This window comes from Manis javanica, unplaced genomic scaffold, assembly GCF_040802235.1.
Source record: "Manis javanica isolate MJ-LG unplaced genomic scaffold, MJ_LKY HiC_scaffold_35, whole genome shotgun sequence".
NCBI lineage: Eukaryota > Metazoa > Chordata > Mammalia > Pholidota > Manidae > Manis > Manis javanica.
In genome coordinates, this window is record NW_027332181.1 from 278,510 (window position 1) to 303,120 (window position 24,611).

Here is a 24,611-nt window from a genome sequence, read left to right on the forward strand (position 1 = left end):
GAACAAGATGGCGGTCCGGCGGAAATGACGGCACGGGTCCAGAGGTCTAAGCTGAGCCAGCGGCCAATCAGAGACGCCCAGTTGGGCCGGAGATTCCTCTTCCTAGTTCCGCGCGTTCGGAGCACTGTGCTGTTGCTGCTGCGGTCTCCAGTGCCGGGCGCTTGTTGGATTTTTCGCTGGCAATTTGGGGCCGAGGGGAGGGCACTTAGGCCCAATTCGTTTGTTTTAGTATTGGATTAGGGGCCCAACTTCTCCTCTCAAAGGCCGTGCAGGAAAGGTTTCGCATGGCTAGTTGCTTGCTAGTTCGTGACTCTGACTCCCATAGAGTATCCTAGTCTCCGAGTTCAGTTTTAAGATTCCCTGGAAGGGATGTTGGTTAGGACCTCATTCCTTCGTGTAATTCCGATGCAGTGATTACATCTCTCTGCCCTCCGCTGGGCTGTAATGTCCGGCCCGAGGCCTTACCTTCTGAGTCTAAGTTGATTCAACTGTAAAATCAGGATAACATCTTGCTGAGCATTAACAGAACTAGTGTAACTATCGCCTAGTAGAATGCCCCAAGCATTTGTTAGATGTCTTTATCTTTCCTCCCTACTCGAGTTCCATTCTGTGGATGCATTCTGGATGGTAAATACTGAGCGAAGCACTGAATGGGGGATGACGGTGAGAAGAGGTGGGGGAGAGGTGTAAAAATGAGGCAGAATTGCTCTCATCTTTCAAAAGGTGCTGTTAACCTAGAGAAGGTTCCTGATGTTTGGGAGTTAAGAGGAGGCTACAAGACGCACTTAGGTTTCCGTAGGTATGACTAGGCTGGGCAGTTTTATCAGCAGAGAGCAGCCTGGGCATAAGGAGAAGGGAAAATCAGGCTTGTTAGAGGGTGACTAGTTCGGTCGACAGGAGCCAGGACGTATGCTTATGGGAGGGTAAGACTGAATAAGGATTGTGCCACTGGGAAGTGCTAAGATAAAACATTTGGAGTTAAATGATATTTAAATTCAGGGGTTGCATAATTACATCTGTGACCCCAAGTCTACTTTAAGATGCTAATATTCCTAATATTCTCTGGCTCCAATCCATTCTTCGCAGTGTTGCCAAATTCATCATTCCAAAAGTGCAGCACTCCCTACTCAAAACCTTTGATGGCTCTCAGTGACATCCTAATTGCCAAAAATCCAATGACCATTTTCATTTTTATCATACTTGATTTCTCTTTGTAGCCATTTTTATCATCTACTCTTTCCTAGAAACCACTGGGGCAGGAAGTTTGAAGATGGAGATCTTAAATTTCAGCGGCTTATTTCACAGAAGAGAGGAAAAGGATAAGACAAATCTTGGGGCAAATCCACACTTGGTGAAGATGAACCATCAGGGGAGAGAAGACGAGAGAAGTAGGAGGCAAACCTGAAGACTGGTTCAGAATGTAAGGAATGATAATTGATAAATATAAGTGAATGATTGGAATGATTAGTATTTAGAGCTGGAGAATACATAAATGATCATTCTATCTAGTTCCTTTATTTTACATTGGGGAACTGAAGCTTTGAGAGAAGTGGGTTTTGCTTCCTTCTTAGTAGAGCTTGTTTTTCTATACATTACCTTACACCAACTTAACTTCCCAAGGAAAATGGCTGATGCCAACCTCTAATGAATTACCAAGTTAAAAATAAAAAGAAATTCAGTTCTTCTTTTTACATGTATTTTTTGCCTTGATAAGATTATTGAATTTACGTAGTGATATTCTAATGCCAAATCCTATGATCTTCAAAACATTTCTTAGCATATATGATCCATGTATTCTTAAGACATTCATTTACCCCTAGATTGTGAGTAAAAAGAGTTCAATAGAGGGGTTGAAGTTTAATAACAAAGTTTCTGTGACATCAACTAAAGGAACCAGACATTATGATAAAGTGCTTAGCATATTCAATGAATCCCTATAACACTCTGAAAATATTACTATTGTCCTCATTTAAAAAAACTAGTAATACTTACTTTGGGAACACTACATTGCATATGGATAAAACTGGGAAGTTTGGTTTGATCGGTGTTGACATGTGCATACCCATTGCCTTGGTCCATTCATGCTGCTATAACAAAATACTACAGATTGGGTAGCTTATAAACAACAGTTATTTATTTCTCACAATTCTGGAGGCTAGAGTCCAAGATGAAGGGACAGTCCTCTTCCTGGTTCATAGCTGGTCCGTTCTAGTTGTGTACTTATATGTTTGAAGGGGTGAGGGAGTTCCTTGGAACTCTCTTTATAAGAGCACTTAATCTCATTGAACAAAAAAACAATCAAGGGTGTTAGACAAACCTACCCTTGTTTATTAGGTACCTCATGATTTAAGCACTTCCCAAAGGCCCCAATTCCTAATACCATCATTTTTTGGAGGTTAGGATTTCAGCATGAGTTTTCCAAGGACACATTCAGACTTGTTAAACCATGACCACAATCAAGATAACAATCATACATTACCCCCAGCTGTTCTCTTCTGCCCTTTTGTAATCTATCTGTCCCTCTAGCTCCATCTCCAGACAGCCACTCTCTGTCAATATAGATTAGTTTGCATTTCCTTGAATTTAAATTAATGGAATCATACACTATGTTCTCTTTTTGCCTAGCTTCTTTGACTCAGCATAATTTTGAAATTCATTTTTGTTGCTTCTACGAACAGGTTGTAGTTTGTTTTTATTACTGGATAGTATTCCATTATAGGATTTGCCACAATTTGTTTATCCAGTCGTCTGCTGATGAGCATTTGGATTTCTAGTTTGGGCTGTTAAAAATAAAGCTGCTGTGAACATTTGTGTACTTGTCTCTGTATGAACATGTTTTCATTTCTCTTGGCTAAATGCCAGCATGTAGAGTAACTGGGTCAAGTGATAGGTGTTCCAACTTTTTAAGAAACAGTGAACCCTTTTCCGAAGTGGTTGTACAATTTCACATTCCCACCAGTGGTGTATGAGAATCCAGTTGATTCACATCTTCACCAACACTTGGTATGGTAAGTTTTCTTAAATGGTAGCCATTCTAAAGGGTGTGTAGTGGTGTCTCACTGTGGTTTTAATTTACATTTCCCTTATGACTAAGGTTGAACATTTTGTCAGGTGCATATTCACATTCCTGTATCTTCTATTGTGAAGTAACTTCTGTTGTTCCAACTTGAGGCAAGGGAGCTGACTTTCATACATCCACAGCACTCAGTCATTAGCAAAATGCTACCTCAGGGATGTAAATTCTGATACTCCAGCTTTCTGTGCATTTGGGGAAAAGTGCTCTAGTAGCCTCCAGACAGTTAGCTAAAGTGGCTCAACTGTGTCTGGAGTATTCAAGATGGTTCACTCACACGGCTAATAAAAACACAGGTTGATGGCTGTCAGCTGGGGTTAGGAGTGGGGCAGGGGCAGATTTGGTTTCTCTCTAATGGATCTCCCCAAGGGACTTTTTATTCCTCCGGCACAGCATGGCATCTGGATTCCAGGAGTGGGTGTTCCAAGGGACAGGAAGTACAAGTTGCCAGTTTCTTAACATCTGGCCCCAAACTGGCACTTCAGTATTCTATTCATTGGTAAAGCTACAAAACTCATCCGGATGCAAAAGGAGAAAGAATAGACCCTTTCTCAACAAGGATGTTAAAGAATTTGTGCATCTTCATTGTAACACTCCTCCTTCTGGTCACAGACTCTTTACATTTTTTTTACATACAAAAGATAATCACCCCTCCCAAGACCTCCAAATATTTCGTTATACTTAGCATCAGGCTCAAGCTGACATTCAGGATCACTTTTGATCACTTATTACGTGGCAGACACCTACACCTGCTGGACAAGATGAGCCATAAGAGAATGACCTTTGTTTTTTTCACTCAGATCAATATTTGGACTATAATATGTACACTATACATATTTACTGAATGTGTCAACTTATTTAAATCTCATTTTTCAACTGAAAAATTTGACATTCAGAGAAGGTTAAGTAAATTTTCAAATGTTAGAGTCTAACAGTCAAGTCTAAGGTCTATTTGACTTAAAACTTGTGAAAATGCATAATACAATCTATCTCAGTGAGACTGAGAATCTGATGGAGGAAGTAAGATTAGGCCTAATGAGAAAATGAGATGACAAAGGGTAAGCTACGGATTGGTTGTAGGGAGGAACAGATGCAACTGACAGCTTGAGGTAAAGATTTGGTGATTTGGGAGAGGCGGAAATGGCAAAGCCAAGGACGATTTTCTCTCTCAGAGAGTAGGAGACTAAGACAATAGACTAGGAAAATAAAATAAGCAAATCTGAGACAGAGCTGGACATGAGAATTGAAGTTCAATAATAATCCAACAGCAAGTAAAACAAGAACTCTATATCAGGGACTACTGCACAAATTATTTAAAAAAATTTTTCTTTAAAAATTTCAAAATTGCAGTAAAATATATATAAAACCTACCATTTAAAAAAAGGACACTTATAAAGTGTACACTTCAGTGGTATTGTCTCGTTCAAAGGTTTAAGCTCCAAGCAAGTTCACTATGGTTTCGGTGAGACCAAAAAATGACAAATGAGATTTGGGGGTTTAAAATAGGGGCTCATACCAAGCTTTATTCTCATGGTGGGCAGGTCAAGTGCTAGAATCACATCTGCCTCCATCTCTGCTCCTGGCTCAGCCTCTGCTCCCCTCTCCTGCTCTCCCACGTCCCTCTGTCCTTAGCACCAGGTGGAACTCTTCTAGCAATACCAGTAGTAATGGCTTATTGCCAACAGGTATGCAAACATGTGCTTGTGCAGTAGGTTAAGTACTACCTCATTGCACATACACAATGAGTATCAGGTGAGGATCCTGGCCAGGAACTTCCATTTTCCCTACTGAACACATTTTCACTACTAAGCACGTTCACACCGTTATGACCCATCCCCATCATCCCAAACTGAAACTCTAAACCCTTTAAACAACAACTCTCAAGTCCCTCCTCCTCTCAGCCCCAGGCAACTGCCATTCTACTTTCTATCTCTATAAATTTGAGTACCCTAGGTATCGGATATAAATGAAATACTGAAGGGGAGGAAAAATAATTTTCCTTCTACCCTCTGATTTCTTGACTGATACCCCTGTAATAAAAGACAGATTAACAAAAGAAAAAAAAAGTTTATTGGCATATATATTTCATGCATACATGAGATACCCAAGAAGAACAAGTAACTCCCTAACAAGGCCCAGGCCACCACCTTAAATACCATCTTCTGTAAAGACAAAAGAAAGATGTTGGGGTGGGGGCGGGGAGGCTAGGGATAGGACTTACCAGGAAAAGCACAGTAAACAAGCAGTAAGGTCTGTTTTGCAGATTTGTATCAGTGTCTTCTCCATTGACAAGATTCTTGTGATTTAAGCATCTTTCTCTGGCTGGTATAGAGAGGGAGACAGCCTTACAAATAGAGACTTCCTTTTAAATGTAAATTTCCTTAGCTTCCCCTGTGTTTTTAATCAACTTGAGTCAATCCTTATGCCAAGAGGCGTTTTTTAGGGTGGCATATTCTGTTACTCTTCATTCCTGCCTTTGAAATTTCCCAGTAAGTCTCACAGTCCAGAGCTTGAGTTGGTAGATTGTTCCATATCTCGCTGAATCCGTCTCTTACTCCTGAGAATGGGTCAGTTAAGTCCAAGATTTGTGTCTCAGTTCGGGAGCTGGTATTGCAGATGGGCTCCTAAAGTTAGTCTATATTGTGCAAGCAATCATATATTTAATAACAGGTATTTCTATGGAAACAAGAGAAAAACAGAAGGTTGTGAAAACAGACCAGAGGGAAGTTAATCAAGATTTCTAGTTGTTGGGCTGGAAGCGTCTTTAGTCAGAGTGAGGAGAGGCAATGGCAGTCTGATAGATTTGCTTGGTTTGCAGTTTGAGTATCTCTGGTGATGTCATAAGGTGTTGCAGTGAACTTTCTGAGTGGCCCACACAGCAAAGACACAAAGTTTGTCCATACACGAGCTGATGTGATTTCTCTGCAGTTTCTATCAGGTCATCCAGCTCCAGCTTTTAGGGCTTTAGGAAAAGGGCAGTTTTTGTTCTTAGTGAATTCAAGTCAGAAGCGTGGGAGCAAACTGGAAACGTTCGAGTCAGATATTGCAGAAACTAGAAGAATTCAAGATTCAGTTCAGTTTGCAGGTAGACAAATTGAAAGACATCTGATATTCACAAAAGTGCACTACTGAAAATTATTTTCTTTCCCCCTACTCCCCTATAATATTTTGTCTTTTTGTGACTGGCTTATTTCACTTAGCGTAACATCTTCAAGTTCATCCATGTTCTAGCATGTCAGAATTTCATTCTTTTTAAGGGTTGAATAATTTTTCATTGTATATATGTCATTTTTGTTTATCCTTTGATGGATTATTTGTTTCTACCTTTTGCTATTCTGAACAACACTGCTGTGAACATTGATGTATGTTATCTGTTCAAATCTCTGCTTTCAATTCTTTTGAGTATATACTGTTAATAAACTGAGGCATATTGAAATTTTTAAGAATTTGAGCAAAATCAATTCAGATCTGGTAGCTCCTACCACTGTCAGAAGGAAATAGAAGAAAGGCTTTATAGGGAAGGTGCCAAAGCAAAGCATGGAAATTATTTGATTCACTAGGCTCTAACAGGTGCCTCATCTGGGAAAGCCTCGCTGGCTGTTTGTGATTGGTTGTCCTGACTTTCCTATTTCTTAGCCCTGAAGCATTTGCAGGCTGAGGTTTTGTTTTGCCATTGTAGGCTGCCCCAGCACTGGAGCCCCTTTAGTCTAACTTTAACTAATTAAGAAATACCCAGAAGTAGAATTCAGTTACCAACCTTTAAAGGTTCTGTTTAAATGATATATTCCATGATAAGGAATACGCTCCTTTAATGAAGGCAGTCTGTTAAATCTGCAGTTTCCCCGGGCCAACAGGAACCTCTCGAACAGTGAAGCTGAACTTGAGTTACCTACTTTTTACTGGGACTAGATTCCTCAAGCATCGTCTTGTATTTGTGATACCTCAAAGCTGTTGGCATAGTGTTTTGCATAGTAGGTATTAAGTGTTTGAAAATACAGTTCCAATATATTTCTTACGGTATATTAACGGATTATTAATTCATTAGTAAACACAAGCTTTTGAGTCTTTTTAAAGTAGGTTCAATTTTTGCCTCCCTTCCATCCCCAAAGAACAGTTTCACTTCTCTCCCTCTCCTTAAAAACTCTTCCATTGCATACAAGAAGAAAAAACTGATTCATAAAGTGTCAAGTTCAATCTCTTCAGAAGGACGATGCAGTAACTTAGTTCTAAGAGATCAGATAGATGTGTCCCCAGCATGCGCAAATTACCAGTTGGAGGTTCGGCGGCTTAAAGTTTTTCTGAGTTGTGATGTTATTGGGCCAACTTTCCCAGCCCAGAGTCCTCTTAAGGCCCTAGTGGACGGACGGTCTGGGCATCCGAGTGGCGGCTGGTCGCTCCCTTGCCGCCTTCCATTGGCCGGGACTGTTTTCAGTTCTTTGATGAGCACGGGGAGAGTCAGTCTCTGGAACCGGCCGACCTGCTCGCGGCCAGCGACGCGCTGGTTGCGGCGCCGCCTCCGTCCAACAGCCGCGACTCCCGTACGGCCGCCGAGGGTCGCAGCAGCCTGCGGGTAGGGGTGTGGCGGGCGGAGGAGGTTCCCCCTCAGGCTGGGAAGGAGATCTGGAAAATGGCTTTGGGGAATACGCCATGGCGGTCGTTAAGAGACGCATAACCGACGCGGCGGGTCCCGGAGCTTGGAGGAATAGGGGTGGGCGCCGGCTCCGGGCACCTCGGACGGAGGACAGCGCCAAACGCCACGCAGCAGGCACAGGTGGTGTGGGCGGTGCAGGTGGCGTGGGCGGCGCAGGTGGTGTGGGCGCGGGCGGGTTTAGTCACGTAGCGAGACTGCGCGTGCGCAGGCGCCAAGGGCGGGGCCCGGAGTTAAATGGGGCTTCTGTCTGCCGAACCTCGTGGGTTTCGCTGCTCTGTGTCTTTTTTCTATTTGGCTTGATCTTCACTCTAAGACGACTCTTGCTCTGTGAAGGTACCGTTGGGTCGCTTGAGGAGGGCTTCGGAATACGAATTGGAGAAGAATTGAGAAGTTAGCTGATTGACATGTTGCCTGCATTTTAGCTCCGGTTCTAGTAGATAGGAACAGGTGTACAATAGAGAATCAAAATTTAAATTCAAGTCCATCAGTCAGTTGGATAAATGTTCTAACATCGTTAGCGTATCAGTTACTTAGGACATTCTTTCCTTCTGTATTTTGGCCAGGTGTGGAAGAGTAATTGAAAGCAATTTGAGGGAGATTGAGGGCTTTAATGAAATAGGGGATAGGATTGTTTAATTTGTATCAAATTTAATAGTAAAAGGGAAGAATGGGTGTTGTTGCATATACCTGGGTTTGACGTAGTGAAACGTTACTTAGACTTTTTGAGCCTATTTGCTAAAAAAAAAAAAAAAAAAAAAAAAGTCTGAAGTAATAGTTACCGAATAAATCCTGTGGAATAAATGGTAACATGTAAAAGAAGAAAGCCTGCTCTCCCTTCCCTGTTGATGTAGGGAGCTATTTCGCCCATTTTCCTCCTCTTTGTAAAAACTGTGTTTTGTATATACAGCCAAGTGACTGTTGATGCATAGAGCTTGAAGGATACGTCTACAGTTTTGTTTCAATGAAACGTGGGGAAAACATGGAAGAAAACGGCATAGAGGTAATACTACCCTTAACTGGTTTGTTTGACTCTCAAGAGTTATTCTGGTGATGTACTGTGAGGTAATGAGGAGTAAAATCCATCACATTTAGCTCCTGACATTGTCCAGGATGTTGGCTGAGCTTAACAAGGATGTACATAGATGAAATTTCACCTTTGGTGTATATAAAGTGAAATGTATTTACTTTTATCTCTTGTTTTAAGTAGGAAAATCTATAAGAACTCTGAGTAGTGTCTGTCTAATGTTAATGTGCTCTTGAATCACCTGGCTTCTTTGTTAACTGCAGATTCTGATTGAGGTGGTGTGGGTGAGGCCTAAGATTCTGCATTTTTGATACATTTTCAGATGAAGAGGACACTGGTTTGGGAACCACTTTTGGAGTACCTAGACTGTAGATCTGTGCTTTCCAATAGGTAGCCACTTACCACACAGTGTTATTGAAGACTTGAAGCAGTTGGCTTGTGTAGCTGAGGAATGGAACTTCATTTAATTTTAAGTTTAAAGAGGATACTCATTATACTTCATTATTGGAAAAGTTCTTAAGTATGTTTGGAGTAACTCAGGGTGTCAGTTTACTTTTTTTAAAAAATTTTTTATTAAGGTATCATTGATATACACTCTTATGAAGGTTTCACACGAAAAAACAATGTGGTTACTACATTCACCCATATCAAGTCCCCACTCATACCCCAGTGCAGTCACTGTCCATCAGTGCAGCAAGATGCCCACTATGTGCCTTCTCTGTGCTACATTGTTTTCCCCGTGATCCCCCCACACCATGTGTACTAAACATAATACCCCTCAGTCCCTTCTCCCTCCCTCCTCACCTGCCCTCCCACACCCCTCCCCTGTGGTGCTATTTTGTTCCTTCAGTTTTGCTTCATTGTTATACTCCACAAATGAGGGAAATCATTTGGCATTTGTCAGTCTACTTTTTAAATGTAAATTTTTTCGAGTCCAAATACAGAGCAAACATTTCTGAGGAAAAATTTGGAATTTAGATGTATAAGAGTAAAATACACTGGACTTTGAAGATTGAATATGAAAAACAAGAATGTAGTGTTAAAAAACAAAACTCAACCAAGTAAATTTGAAGATCTAACTGGTTTTAAGCAGCAATTCATGAATCATCCTATCTAGCAAGTAGACAGATGCTCCCAGGAGTTACACAGAATGGAAGGTTTTTATACGCAGGAGGGTGGGACAAAAAGTTATAAGCAAAAGAAGAGATTAGGGGTCGTTTCAGGTAAGGTCACTCTCCATTAGTAGGAGCAGGGGGTCTTTTTTGCAGATTCCCTCACTAGTGACTGGGAAATTCCAGACTGATTGGCATAAAATCCCCTAATTAGGTTGGGCTTTAAGCCCCAGTTTGGTAACTTGGCCTAGCAGAATTGACCTTATGTTGGGTCTGTGTTTTTCTTTTTTTTTTTAATCTTGCTTTCATCTTGAAATGATAGATATATTGTGTTAATAAAATACTAATTACAACTTAAAAACATAAAAAAAATAGGCTACAAGAAAATTGTATATTTGGCTTATATTTTATTTCCATTGGACAGTACCGCTCTAGATATTAAGTGCTGTTTGGACTGTACTCCTTTATAATACTTGTATTTAGGAACAGCAATAACAGCTGTTATGGATTAATCATGATTGCTTTTCTAATAGCATCATGTTAAAGAAAAATTAATTCTGATGATTGTAAAAAGGCTTTATTAGAAAGGAAGACTTTATTTAGAACTGTTTTAATAAGAGCATGCAATAGGGGCGAGAGATTGGGCTCTACTCCACATACAATAGACAGCTGGGGATTCATAGTCCATGAGCAGAGGGGGTCAGTGGATGGAAAAGAGAAATCAAGGTTGGGTGGTTCTTGCTGAAGACAGGCCAAGGTGAACAGATATCAGGGCTGGGGCTTGAGATGTTTGATCAGATATGGGAGTTTGGTCGGGGGTAGGGGGGATTCTCTCTAAACTGACTTAGGATTCTTGCTAAAACTGGGCTAGACAGGACAAGGTGGGTCCAGGCAGAGGCCTCCTCAGAAGCAGTCTTAAAGGAAGCTGACTTCCATTTGGTCAAGGAAAATCTTTGGTAGTAATAACCAGTTTCTAGTCTCCTGCCTGCCCAGTCCCCAGGCTTTGGCAGTTGGCTCCACTGAAGGTCCCCTGTGGCTAGGAGACTTGTTTAAATGCATTCATAAGTAATTTGACTCTAAGCCATAGGAAACAAAGCTAGACTTTCACTTAATAAAAGTCATGGAGGATGCTTAGATGAACTTGGAGGGGATGCAGTGTCACTTAATGTTTTTAGGACATAGGTGGGTGAAGGGCCAATGCGTTCAACAAAGTGATTGGGGGAAATTAAGCCTTTTTTCTTATTTAATTCCTGAAGTCAAGCATGATTAAGAACACTTCCTTTTTTGTTTGTAAACTTCCAGTGTAATAGTGTGGTTGATGGTAACTTTGAAGAAGTTCCCAGAAAGAAGGTAATTGAATTTAAACCTCCATTATACAGACAGCGTTACCACTTCGTTAAAAATTTAGTGAATAAACATCAACCCAAGAAGGTAGGTAATTCTCTTTACATTTAATTATTAACATTGTCTTAAGAAATGTTTTGTCAAACAGAAAACCTTAACAAGGACTTAGCAAAGAAGCAGAGACTATTCTGCTCAAAAAGAATATTGCAAGGAGGGAAAGGGATTTTTGCAATAAGGAGAATGCTGACCATAAGATACTTGTGTTGTAGTAGTTGGGCAAAAAGGGTTTTTCTTTGTAAAGAGGAGTACACTAAGCTAGGAAGAACTGGCTGAGGGGTAGTGGGATAAAAGGGTGGTGTATTTGGATGGTAGACCAACACCTGTTACCCTGAGGCCATCCTATTTTCTAGAAAGGACCCTTGAGTGAGGCTGCCGTTTGCTCAGGCTGAGGGCAATCCACAGTTCTGGGGTGGGGAAAGGAGAGACGCTTAAGCTAAATTGGGTTAACAAGAACTTTGTTCCAATTAACCAGTGGGACAAGTAGTTAGCTGATCATTCTTGGCAAAGAATGGGAACATGTGGCATCTGTGAGTATAGGGGAAAGTCGTACTTTCCAGAAAGCCCTCTTTGGGAACACAAAGTATAGGTGGATTCCTGTAACTTGTTTACCAGAACAGGACTCAGGCAGAATCAATGGTATTGCTGATTTCAAATGTAAAGAAAATCTTGAAATTTTATAGCTGGATGTGATTTTACGGGTTACATATTTCTAGAGAGTTTATTCAAAACAGGAGGTGAACCAATCTTTGGTCACAGGTATTGTGGTTCTTTATTTTTTCTTTATTGGAAAAAAGTTGATAATAATATATTGGTTTCATATGTATGACATAGTGACTCAGTAATTATGTATATATTACTAGATGCTTGCCAGGGTAAGTGTAGTTCCCTGGTACTGTACCAGCATATGACACTGTCATTGGTTATATTCTGCATGTAGTAGTACTTCCATTCCTATGGCTAACTTATTTTACAGTTTACAGTTTTTACCTCTTTATCCCCTTCACCTATTTCACCCATCCCCTCACCCTGTTCTGAGGTTCTTTTTAAATATGCAGTCATGGGTCTGCTCAGATAGTTTCCAGTGACAGTCCTGATTTCAAACAGTCTACTTATATTTGGCAGTAGATAACTGGTTACTAAGTTATGGATTGGATAGTCTGGATGGGGAGAAGATGCTGGTAAATTGAATTTCTAAATGGAAGTGTTTTTTTTCCTGTTTTACCTTCAAGATTCTGTGTGTGAAGGCTTCCCTTACTTCAGCTTCTTCCCTGTGGTTTTACACTTGCATACCACCTTGCAGTGACTTGTTTAAATCCTGTAGCCAACATGGCACAAGTATTCAGTTGAAGCATTTCAGATTGCCTTTTTGTTGGTCCCGAGTTCAGTACAGTTTTTCATATGGTTTGACCTAAAGTTTTGTTAAATAGGAAATTAAACGACTATCTCCTGTATGAGAAATGAAAGTAAAGAAAGTTTTCCTTTTGCTGAAGCATGATGCTGAGAGTATTTAAGTTTCAGGTTTTGATTCTGAATGGGAGAAGTGAGCGTGGACCTAATTTTTTCTCATTCGTGTACTACAAACACTAAGTTGTTCTGGAATAAGAGTGGTTGTGTCTGTGAAGAAATGAGTTTCCCTTCTTTGAAAGGGAATTACGTATGCTAAATCTCAAAAGGGAAATTAAAATCATCCCAAGAACTCTTCTCTACACACTGGTTCCTTTCTTTGAGCTCTTTTCTTGACCAATCCAAATTCAAACCTGCTTTGAATCTCTCCAGTCTTTAAGGTAAGTTTGTTACTTTCTGATCGCCTGCAGTTACTTTATGATCACCTTGCTCTTGAAAGCTTTGCTGTTAGTGGTAGTGGGTAGGGTGAAGGTAGTGGGTGGGGTGAAGTGGGAAGGGGTCCCTGACATCCTCATTCCCTTTGTACCAATGGTTCATGATCAGGGTTGGCACCATCTGCCCACTGGATTCTGTCTGGTCCTGCCTCCCTTCTGTGTCCATTGTAGAGTGTGTGGGATTTCCTAGGACCAAGAGAGTCCATGGACTAGCCCAGTGAACCTCTGAATTCTGCAGCATCAATTATTTAGCTATGCAGGCTAAAGAATGATAGACTTAGGAAAAATGGTTAGTAGTTTAATTCTTTCTAAAGAGTTACATAAAGTGAAACACCACGAACTTCTTTTTGCTAGGTTATTTGTGGCTATTGAAGGGCTCATGTTATATCCTGCTTATTAATAAAGTTTCAGCTCAATTCCTGCTTGAAAGAAATTGAGTATACTACATAAAAGCATAATCTAATGCTCTTAATGGTAAAATTTACTTTCTGGGACAAGGTTTTTATTTTTTAATTCTGTGTTCCTCTCCTCCCACTGTTCCATAAATGTACAGACTTCGAAAAAGGAAAATTACTGAATGAGACCAAGGGTGTCACATTGAGATAGACTGCAGGGTTTACTAATATGTTTAAGGAAAAGGGTCTGTAGTCAAATACATTTGAGGAAAAATTGGGTTAAAAAAGATAGAATGTGTCTTTATTCCTAAAGTTATAGTATGAATTTTCAAAGGGAAATTCGCCTTCTCTGGAAAACAACCTGGTAAATGCTGCAGTAGAGAATTGATCTTAGTTTTACAGAGTGCAGTTTTCTGATGGAATGAATTTTGAGATAATTTTAATCTGTTAGTTTTAACCCTTTGGAGCCTATTGTGTGTGTGTGTGTGTGCATGTTAAAACAATACATGGGATCTTCATGAGTGAGTATCCAGAAATAGTTCATAACCCACTTAAGGCTGCATATGAGCCAATTAGCTATCCTAGGAGCTGATTTTTAATTTTTTTGGTATGGTTACTTTAAAATGTTTAATATGAGTTTTATCTTCATTTGCTCTTTTTCTCATAAAGTGGGGCTCAGGGATTTAAGTGATTCAGCTATGGTTGATGAAGACTTTATTGTATGATGAAGAAAATCAGATTTAATAAAAATCTATAAGAATGCGTATCAATGCATTTAGGCGATTAGATTAGTCAGATTGTCCATATGAATTGTAAAGTCCTGGTCAAGATTAGGCTCTGTCCTTACATGCCTGGTAGGTAACCTTTTTTGTTTTAAATTATGAAGCTGCTCAGAGGTACAAAGTTTCCTTTTTGGGGATACCTGCCTGCCATGTGTGGTGTTCCTGTGCCAGGCTCCTGATCAATGATTTACCTGTACTCATCTGAATTACGAGTTTCTTATAAAAGCCCAAACACTCTTTAGTAAGTCAAGGGAAGTTACCAGGATTTATCCCTCTACCCTGCACCTCTAGGCTCATAATATCTCAGATTAATTTCCTTTTTGCGTACTTTTTCTATCAAAAAAGATCTTTTCATATAATGATTTTATTAGGGCTTTATTTCTGATACCTACTTGTCTCAAAAAAGGTTTTATCATATTTAAATGTCCTTGAAACAATGTTCTGTTTCATCTGCAGGTTGCAGACTTGGGTTGTGGTGATACTTCACTCATATGGATGTTAAAATTCCACAGTTGCATTGAACTGCTTGTCGGAGTAGATATTGATCAAGCTACGCTGCAATGGAGAAAGTAATGCCTAGGTTCTGAAAGAATCGTGCATTAATCTGAAAGTAGTGGCACAATTATACTTAAAGGAAATGTCAATTTTTTATAACTTGTTTTAAAAGATTGATACTATGAGAGTCTGGAGCTCACCAAATGACTCTGTCATAACACTAATTGACTATACATTGTGAATAATACCTATGTTATACTTCTACCATGCAGAGGGTATGGTCTTAATTCCAGTAGTCAAAGCATACTGGATAACTTGTAGCAAAGGACTTAAATTGCCTCATCTCCTTCAGTTTGAATCAGAGCAGCTGTCCAGTCTCATTCATACATGTGTACATACACACATAAATAAAATTAGACTTAAATGGATTGTTTCAGGAATGTTTTTATTCTAAAAGAACAAAAAGATGAAAGTCATTGATCCAAACTGAGCTAGATGACCGAAATTATTAATAATGAGAGCAATAGCAATGTTTAAAATCTTGTTTTCATTGGCCACTTCCCTGTGTGAGAGGAAGTTCCCCTATGATCTGGTGCTTAACACATCAAGTCATGGAAGGCAGGCTTTGTCAGACTTAATGCAGGTAGAAGATAACTATCAGAGGAGGAGACAGTTATCAGAATTCTATAGTTGATGAGATATTCTGAATAGATGATTGTGTTCAGATGTCCCTTACTTTTACAATAATGCTTTTTGCAGGAAGACATTGTCTCCAGTCATGGGGGAATATCTAAGTCCCCGGGATCTGGATTTGACTATAACCTTGTACCATGGCTCTGCTGTGGAGAGAGACTCTCGTTTGCTTGGATTTGACTTGATAACATGTATTGAATTGTAAGTATTAAACTGATTCTAATTCATTAAAAAATATGAATTAGTCTCAGTAAACTTGGTGAAGGGACTTCCTCTGGGGTCAGTTTGCCTGGTGCTGTGTTCAGATTGATTTTCAATTTTTAGTAATGTGTTCTGCAGAGCGGAGTTTACTTTTTATGTCTTTTCTATTACATATTGCTTGCCTGGCACATGGTAGGCACCTAAAGAGTGTGTGAAATGACTTATGGAAAATGTTAGAGCATTATTTTTTCATTGTAGTGATATATACAGAACAATTTACCACCTAAACTTTTTTTAAGTGGCATGAAGATTTATTTGCACTGCTGTGCAGTCATCACCACATCTATAGAACCATTTTTTGTCTTGCAAAACTGCAACTCTGTGCACATCAGCAATGACTCCCCATTACCTCAACCCTCCGCCCCTGGCAACCACCATTCTGTCTCCTGTCTGCGTGAGTTTGACTGTTCTAGGTTCCCTGTATAAGTGTAATCATGTAGTATTTGTGGTTTTGTGACTAGCTTATTTCACTTAGCACAATGAATGTCTTTAAGATTGATCTGTGTTGTAGCTCAGGTCTGAATTTCCTTTTTAAGGTTGAATACTATTCCATTGTGTGTATATACCACAGTTTGTTTATCCATTCATTTGATTATGGACACTTGCATTGCTTCCACATTTTGGCTATTGTGAAAATGCTACTATGAACATGGGTGTACAAAATATCTGTCCCTGTTTTTAGGTATTTTGGATAAATCCTCAGAAGTGGAATTGCTGGATCACACTAATTCTATTTTTAAATTTTGGAGGAAGCTTCATACTGTTTTCCATAGCTGATACACTATTTTATGTTCCCACTAATAGTGCACAAATGTTACAATTTCTTCACATTTTTGGCAACACTTGTTATTTTTCTTGTTTTTTTGTTTTGATGTCTCATATCCATTAGGATGGCTATCTCATTATGGTTTTGATTGTTTTTACCCCTAAGGCTTAATAGAGGATCTTTTTCATTTGCTTTTTGGTCATTTGCATATATACATATGGTCATTTGTCCCCTTTAGAAATATGATTTGCAAATATTTCCTCCTATTCCTACATTCTCAGTGCTTTTACACTGGATTAAATAAGATGGTATGGTTAATTTTTGCTAAATTCTATTTTGTAGCATGTGTGATACTCTTTTTTCTGTTTAGTTGGGCTTAACTCCTAAAACCTGCTCTCTTGGGTCTCTGTGTAGTTCTCCAGTAATTCAACAGAGGTTTTTCTTTCTTTTTATGCCCTTCTATCTTCTACACTTTCCCACCTCCCCAGATTGTTATCTAGGTAAGTCAGTTTAAAGAGGGGTTCCTGCCAGAGAATCTTACTCTGTTCTATGTCATTACATTCATTATTTATTAGTTATGTCTACATAAATCCTTTGGTCCTTTTATTTATTCCTTTTATTTATTAATTACTATGAAATTATATACATGTAACAAGTCTTCTAGTGCTTGTTTTCCCTTTCAACTTCCTACCTGCACCTTGAGCTTCTCCTTTACCTTTCTTGTCCTTAAAAAGGCAATTTACCCATTTCAAAAAATGGGTTACACTTATATATGATAACATTCTACAAGTACAAATAATAAATAGTAAAATCTCCTTCTTTCTTTCAGCAACCCATTTTCCCTCCCCAAGGCAGTCACTGTTAACACTTTGTTGTGTAGACTTCCAGAAATAGCCCGTCCAGTACAAATACATGTATGCACTTCAGTTTTCTTTATACAAGTGATAGTGTACTGCACATTGTATGTACCTTATTTCTCTTATGAGAATATCTGGAGATCTTCCATGTCAGACCTCAAGTGCTGCTGTATTTTATTGCTGTACATTTCCCACTATCTGAATATAAACATAATGTGCTTAGCCAGTGTCATGGGAGGAGTGCTTAGGATTACCTGATGTTTTGCTATTGCAATACATGACTTTGTATATTTCTCAGCTTTGCTCGTATATCTGTAGTATAAATTCCTCGAAGTAAAATTGCTGAGTCAAAGAATGTATTTGTGATTATGATAGCCTTTTTAGTTAGGGGGAAAGTTGAGATGGTAGAACACAGGCCCAAAAATAGCAGTTTAAAGAAAGTAGAACCTTATTTCTCTTACCTTATCTGAGCGGTCCATGATTGGCAGTGGTTTAACTCTTTGAAGTCAGTCAGGAGCCAGATTCCTTCTGTCTTGTTTTACCAGCCCCTGGAGTCACAGGCACATTCTTGTAGCAATTCACAGGAGAGGGGAAAATCAGAGAGGCATGTGTGACAGATGTTTATGACCCAGACCTGGAACTTTCACTTCACTAGTGAGAACTTAGGCTTGTAGTCACACCTTGCTTGAAAGGAGACTGAATATATCCTTTAATTGACAGCCGTATGCCTGTGACAACTCTTGTAGGTGAAGAAGAGTAGCATAGACGTGGTGGGCACTGCTAGTTGTCCACCTGCAAGCTGCTGCCCAGCTGCTGTCCCTAGTGCCTCTGTGGCACACTCCTACTGCCGCGTAGGAAGGCCTGCTTTCCTTGTCCTCCACCGGCTCTTTTACAGCCTTGTCCTTTCCAGCTTTCTACCTTTGACAATCTGATAAAGGAGTATAATACAATCTCAGTGAAGTTCTGATTTATGTTTCTCTTGGAGAAAAGGTAAACACCTTTCACATGCTCAAGTGACATTTTTTTCTCTGAACCATGTATCTTTAATGAATTTCACTATTGGGTTTATGATATTTTTCGTACCGATTCATATGCTCTCTTAGTACATTAGGGGAATGAATCAGTTACCCATGATACAGATTGCTGACATTTCCTCCAATGTCGGTTTTTTTTTAGTAGTTAAAAAAACAGTATGATTACTATTTTTGGGCAGAGGTACAATTCTGTGGCACATGTGTACTTTATGTGACCATCACTCAGCATACAGAACAGTTCCATCACCCCATACAACTCTACCTGTTTGTGGCCATCCCTGCCTGTCCCTCTGACCCCGGCAACCACCGCTTTGTTCCCTCTCATATACTTTTATTCTTTTGAGAACATGGTGATAATCATACAGCATGTAACCTTTTAGGCTGTTTTCTTTTGCTCAGTTAATGCCTTTGAGATTCATCCAGCTCCCTGTCAGTGTCATTGGTTTTTTCCTTTTGATTCCTGAGTTGTATCCCATTGTATAGCTGTGTCACCTTTTCAGCCATTTAAGGACATTTGGCTTCTTTACAATGTGGGGTGATTATAAATGGAGATGTTATAAATATTCGCATACAGGTTTTGTGATAACACAAGTTTCATTTCACCTGGGTGTGGGATAACTGGGTCATACGCTTTAGGTGTGTGTTTTGCTTTTTAAATGTTTGCTCTGTATTTCCTTCCATCTACTGATTGGGTTTCATTTGCTGTCTTACCCTAACTTTTTGAAATACGTACTTGCTTATTTTTTTAGCTTTTCTAATGTGTAAATTTAAAACAATGGGATTTCTCTCTGGATGCATTATAGCTGTAAGTTTCGATATTCCATATATGCAGTGATGATGCAGAGAAGTCAAATAGAGTAAGAAGACTCAAGAGGCTTCTAGATTTGGTAGCTTGGAGACCATCCATTACTGATTAGTGTGCCTAGTCATCAGTTCACCTTCCATGCTTCTCCCAGTAACTGGCTGAAAACTCATAATGCTGCCCCCCCCCCCCCGACCATCCTGTTGAGAAATGGTGTTTATGGGAGATGCACAGGCTTTCAGGAACATTTGCCTTAAAATCACCTGTCAGTTTATGTTCATCTCTTTAGAAACTGCATTTTTCAGGCAAACTCAGTCTCTCATATTGCCTCCATCTTCTCTTTTCCTCTCCAAGGTAAGGTTAGAGAGGTGGGTTGGGCGAACAGGTGGCATTGGGATAGGTGGGTGCTCCTCTGGCCTCCTCCTTGTCCTAGTGGCTGCCTGAAGTGGGATAGTTGATCTGGCCCTTGGGTGTGTGTGGGATCTGCAAAAGTCTATGGCGTGTGTGAGGCATGTTCTGTTCTCTCTGCCCCTTGGGGCTCCAGGGGAGCTCGACCTCCTCTCTTGCACACTTGAACCTACCCTGCTTATTGGCGCTGCAGACTTGCCAGGTCAGTCCCTGACCTGTGGCACCATCAGTTGGTTCTCAGGTATGCTCCCAGCCAGATAATCTGTACATCTTCATCTCCTTCCCGAAGCATACCCCCTTGGAAGCTGAGAGTGGGTCAGCTGTGCTAACTCCAGCTCAGCCTGTAACTCATTGCACCATGTTGCCACCTTTAGTGAAGTAGCCCCAGATTTCTTGGTAGAGTGATGTAGGGAGTAGGGAAGGAAGGTAGAGATGGTAGAAACCAATGACCCATGGGCAGCCTTGTGATAAAAGGGTTGTCCTGGAAGCCTGGGGAAGCAGATTGTCTTCCTTCTCCATATTCAGAGTGGCTCCATGTTTGTGGATTGGTTTGAAGCTCAGGTCCTTGTGAAGCACTTCTGTGGATAGCTGGTTTCTTTAGGACACATGAGTTTAGCTGGTATAGTACAACTACCAGAGCCATGTCTTGGTAACTTGTTATATAATTGCAGGTTTACAGAGAAGTTGCAAGAATAAGACAAGGAACTGCATGTCCTTTACCCATATTCACCAGTTGTTTACATTCGACTCCATTTCCTTTCTTTAAATGTATTTATGTACATGTATTATTTTTATCTGAACCATTTGAAAGTTAGACATCATGACCTTTTCCCCTAAATATCCCACTATGTATTTTCTAAGAACAAACATGGTGTTTTACATAACTACAGTATAATATCAGGAAATTTAACAGTGGCAACAATTCTGTTATCCAGTCTACGGTCCATACTCAGAATTCATCAGTTCCCGCTACTTGAAAATTGAGCTCTCATTTAAAATGGTTCAGAAGGGCAGTGCATTTGTCTCTTTGGCTTCCTTCAATCTGGGACAGGTCTCCTCCATCTTGCATTGTCTCATTTACTGTTGATATTTCTGAAGAGTCCTTGCTGTTTTGTAGGCTGTCTCTCAATCTGGTTGTGTCTGGTTCCTCATTGTACATTCAGGGAATGCTCTTTTAATGAGAAGACCACAGAAGTGATGTTGTGTTCTTATTGGTGCATTGTGTCAGGGAGGTACATGCTCAGATACCCTTTTTAGAGTTCCAGAGAATGAGGCCCAGAGAGCATAGTAAAGGACCTTAGTTAGACAAGGGGACCATGGATAGCAAGGATGAGAATATGTGAATATGTGATTTTATATCATTTAAGCACTCTTACATATTCAAAGAAGGGATAAAGCAACATAGAGATAGCAATTGTTTTTACTAAATTAACCTGGAAAATATGTGTAAGTGAAGCTATTTTATTATCTTTCTCATTAACCATTTTAGAATAGAGCACTTGGATTCAGAAGACCTGGCCAGGTTCCCCAAAGTTGTCTTTGGGTACTTGTCCCCAGCAATGGTTGTCATCAGCACCCCAAACTCCGAATTCAATCCCCTGTTCCCAACAGTGACTTTAAGAGATGCAGACCACAAATTTGAGTGGACCAGAATGCAGTTTCAGACCTGGTGAGTTAATAAGCATTCTAGAATGTTTTATTTGTTTGATTTTTGAGACCTCACTGGAGTTTAAAATCCTATAACGTAAATCTTGATCTCTATGTATTACTGAGATTTTTTTTTCCCAGTAAAACTGATTCCCAAAGTAATATGATCATGAAGGAACCACCACATTTGGGCAAAATAAACAAGGAAGTTTTATCTTAGGTCTCACAGGCGGGCCAGTGTGGGAAGGGTGTGTAGGCACCAGGTACCTTTTATATGAAGAATGAAGACTGTAGGGTTTTTTATTTGGAGCTCAGGAAACAAAACAGAGGGAAGGTGTGGGGTGAGGGAGGCTGAGCCTCATGACTTGGCCAACGGGTGTCTCCTCCCAGGGCCTTGTTTCTGGCTTTATTTCAAACCCCGTAGGAGATGGGATTGTAACCCTTGTCGTCTCCTTGTCCACTCCCACTCTCTGGGGTATAACTTTTCCTTTTCTCCTTCATATTCTTGTAGTTACTTGGAAACTGACACTTTCATTGCCTTGATGCCCCTCAGAGAACTAAGCAAAGATTTTTACAGAGAAAGTGTAAATGAATGTGGCATTATGTGGTGCTAATAAGAATTTCCAACTTAGAAGTATTTTAGTTCATTGTATTTTTCATATCCTATTCTACTGGAAGTTGGTTCACGATAGCTCTAAGTGTAGTGAAATGATTTCTCTTGTGATTTCAGGGCTTTAGAGGTGGCCAATCTCTACAATTACTCTGTGGAATTTACTGGTGTGGGGGAACCACCAGCAGGTGCTGAGGATGTTGGCTATTGTACCCAGATAGGGATCTTTCAGAAAAATCTAGCAAAGGCCACTGAAACCTGCTTTTCAGAGCAGCATGGTGAACACATTTATAAAGCTGTGAGTATTCTTTGTGAGGTAGCTATCAGGGCAAAAAGTAGTTCATTTATTAGGATGGTGAACTGGTTTTTTTTTTGAGTCCCCACTGTAAAGATAAATGTTAATGATTTTATTTTGAGGTTGACCCTAGGACAATGCTTCATGTCCCACAACTGCTGTCAGGGTTGGTCTATGACATGGTTTTGCCATGTCTCACAGCTTATTATAGAGAACAATCTGCTGGAGTCTTAATACTTCCAAGCTGTTTGTGCCAGCAAACCCCCCTTTTGTAATCTGTTAGGATCATCAGCAGGAAAGAGGGAAAGCCAGTTCCTCCACAGCTTGGCTCAGGAAATGACTATTGGAAATGAACCTCCAAGCTTCTCAGACCCTGTCGGTTTCAGGAAGTATGGTAAAGAATAAAAACATTTTCCTTTTAATTAACAATTTTTTTTTTACCCTTTTCACTCTAATATCAAGTAGGAATATTGGGTTGGTATGACTTGGTGGAAACCTGGCTTGGAGGTTTAGATCATTATAATTTTGAAAGCAAGTCAGATAGTTAAGGTCTGTATGTTAATAGCTTGACTCCCATTATAATTGTGGCATTCATGGTTAGAAGGGTTTGACTTAAGTAAATAACAGTTAATATGTACATACAGTTAAATTTTAATGTGGTAAAAGTTAGTAACGGTTTTGAAAAATTTCCTATATTCCAAGTGTTTTTTTCCCCTCAGGTTTTTACAGTTTCATACCCAAGTTTGCAACAACAAAAATTCCGCAAACTTGTATTGGCTAATGAGGTGCTCCGAGAAGTCGAAAGCATGAGACAGAGATTTGTCCAAAGTATGAAACTACAGGAAGATATGGAAACTGGTAATCAGTCAGAAGACATTGGCCACTCAGTGACCCACAGCACACTGCTTGGACAAGGTTACACAGAAGCCGAAAAAGCCAACATAGAGAAGTCTCCCAAACCTTTCCGTGTCGGAGATAGGTTCTATGTACCCTTGGAAAGACTCCTTGCTTACCCTAAGGTGAACCGACTGTGCAGTAATGTAGAGACTCTGCGAGTGCTCATTGCTGACTCAGTAGCACTGAACAGGGATGGGTCTGCAGTTAGAGCTGACCTGTGTGATGAGCTGGATGACTGAGCAATCCATATTTGCTGCACTTCAGCATTTTAGTAGTAGTTGAGCTCATGCATTTAAACTTTTTGTGTATTCATAATTCAAGTAACTTTTTATTTTGGAATTATTGAACCTTGGTTTTCTTTGAATAAGCCTTCATTGGGGTGGGGGCTTCATTGGGGTGGGGGGATGGTTGTAGAGAGTTTGTTGTATGCTTGGTTTTTGTTAGAGCCGTATGTTGAATGTGACATTAAAATTTTTAAAGAAAATTGAACTATCAAATTGAGTGTGTAAAACCTTGTTCCGGGGAATAAGAGTAGTTTTGAAGGCTTTTGAGGATTCTCTCCCTCCTTTGGTCTTAATCCTAACCTCTGTAATACTTGGCCTAGAACATCATAGAAAAACAGGAATGCAGTTGTTTGAAGGACTAGAAGGCTCTTTGTGATATAAACACTGGGTCCCTGGTTTTTGAGTGCCCTCTTCTGGCAGCTTGCTGGTTGGAATTAGGGTGGCAGTAGCAATGGGGGACAGAGAAATAACAGCTTCATGTATAATAAGGGAAAAACTGGTCAAAATGAGAGAGATTTCTTTCGGAGGCTCAGGAGTACAGAGGTAAGCAGGCAGGCATGGCGGCCTTGCCACTATAGGGACTGACGTGCCATCTTGCTTTTCTGTACTTGGCATGTGCTTCAGGGGTAAGATTGATGTTTGAGCTTTAGCTACCCCTTGCATATTCCAAATTAACCAAAAGGAAAAAAAGGTAGAAAAGGGAGCTGGGACATGTGCTGGCTGGCTGGTAGGTTTGCTGCGGGCTGTTAGATGTCACTACTGCTTGCTTCTTACCAACCAGAGGGGAGGCTCCTGGCCACGACAGCTTATGGAAGGGAAGCTGGGAAATGTAGTCTTTTCTTCAGGGAGGCTGTGTGCCCACTTGGTGGTCTTCTGCCAAGGAATGACAGGGAGAGAAAGAACTGTGGTAACTAACCAGTCTGGGCCACACCTGGAATTTCCCGACGCAGGCTGTGGCTGTGTGGAGTTGGTGCCTGGGAAAGGTCTCCTGGGGCCTGCAATAAAGGGTTTATAACAAAGTAGATGGAAAGTGAATTTGATGAGGGGGGAGGGGAAAGAAAGGATTCTGGAAGACAGTCTGTTAATCCCATAGCCACAGTTTACCAGCTCTTTTCGCCTTCCACTTCATAGACTGCGTCATTAGATCCCCCAACCTTTGTACTTACACTCATTTTCGTTCCTGAATTTGCATGATTGAGAGACTTACACTTCTGCCTCACCCCAGCCTCACCCCAGCCCCACAAAAGGCCGTGTCTGACCTCACCTTCCTAGGCCTCCGCATG

At 40.3% G+C, this 24,611-nt stretch overlaps 1 protein-coding gene and 2 long non-coding RNA genes across 5 annotated transcripts; 2 read left to right on the forward strand and 1 right to left on the reverse strand.

The window, feature by feature from the left end:
* Window positions 1-82: 82 nt before the first annotated feature.
* LOC118968955 (uncharacterized) lies at window positions 83-2,810 on the forward strand. Its single transcript, XR_005056838.2, has 2 exons — window positions 83-627; window positions 1,245-2,810. It is a non-coding gene; the product is annotated as an uncharacterized lncRNA (long non-coding RNA).
* A 2,310-nt stretch (window positions 2,811-5,120) lies between these two features.
* Window positions 5,121-7,702, reverse strand: LOC118968961 (uncharacterized). Its single transcript, XR_005056843.2, has 2 exons — window positions 6,831-7,702; window positions 5,121-6,125 (listed from the first exon to the last, which is right to left on the reverse strand). It is a non-coding gene; the product is annotated as an uncharacterized lncRNA (long non-coding RNA).
* On the forward strand, window positions 7,508-23,541 carry HENMT1 (HEN methyltransferase 1). 3 transcript variants are annotated; one of them, XM_037001596.2, is made up of 8 exons: window positions 7,508-7,643; window positions 8,632-8,724; window positions 11,163-11,291; window positions 14,736-14,848; window positions 15,534-15,668; window positions 21,085-21,264; window positions 21,973-22,150; window positions 22,867-23,541. In XM_037001596.2, the coding sequence occupies exons 2-8, from the start codon at window positions 8,686-8,688 to the stop codon at window positions 23,281-23,283; spliced, it is 1,191 nt and encodes a 396-aa protein (XP_036857491.1). In that variant the 5' UTR covers window positions 7,508-7,643; window positions 8,632-8,685; the 3' UTR covers window positions 23,284-23,541. The 3 variants fall into 3 exon arrangements, with proteins under 3 accessions (XP_036857491.1, XP_017530575.1, XP_017530574.1); XM_017675086.3 differs by lacking the exon at window positions 7,508-7,643 and adding an exon at window positions 7,710-7,844; XM_017675085.3 differs by lacking the exon at window positions 7,508-7,643 and adding an exon at window positions 7,909-8,057.
* Window positions 23,542-24,611: the final 1,070 nt, after the last annotated feature.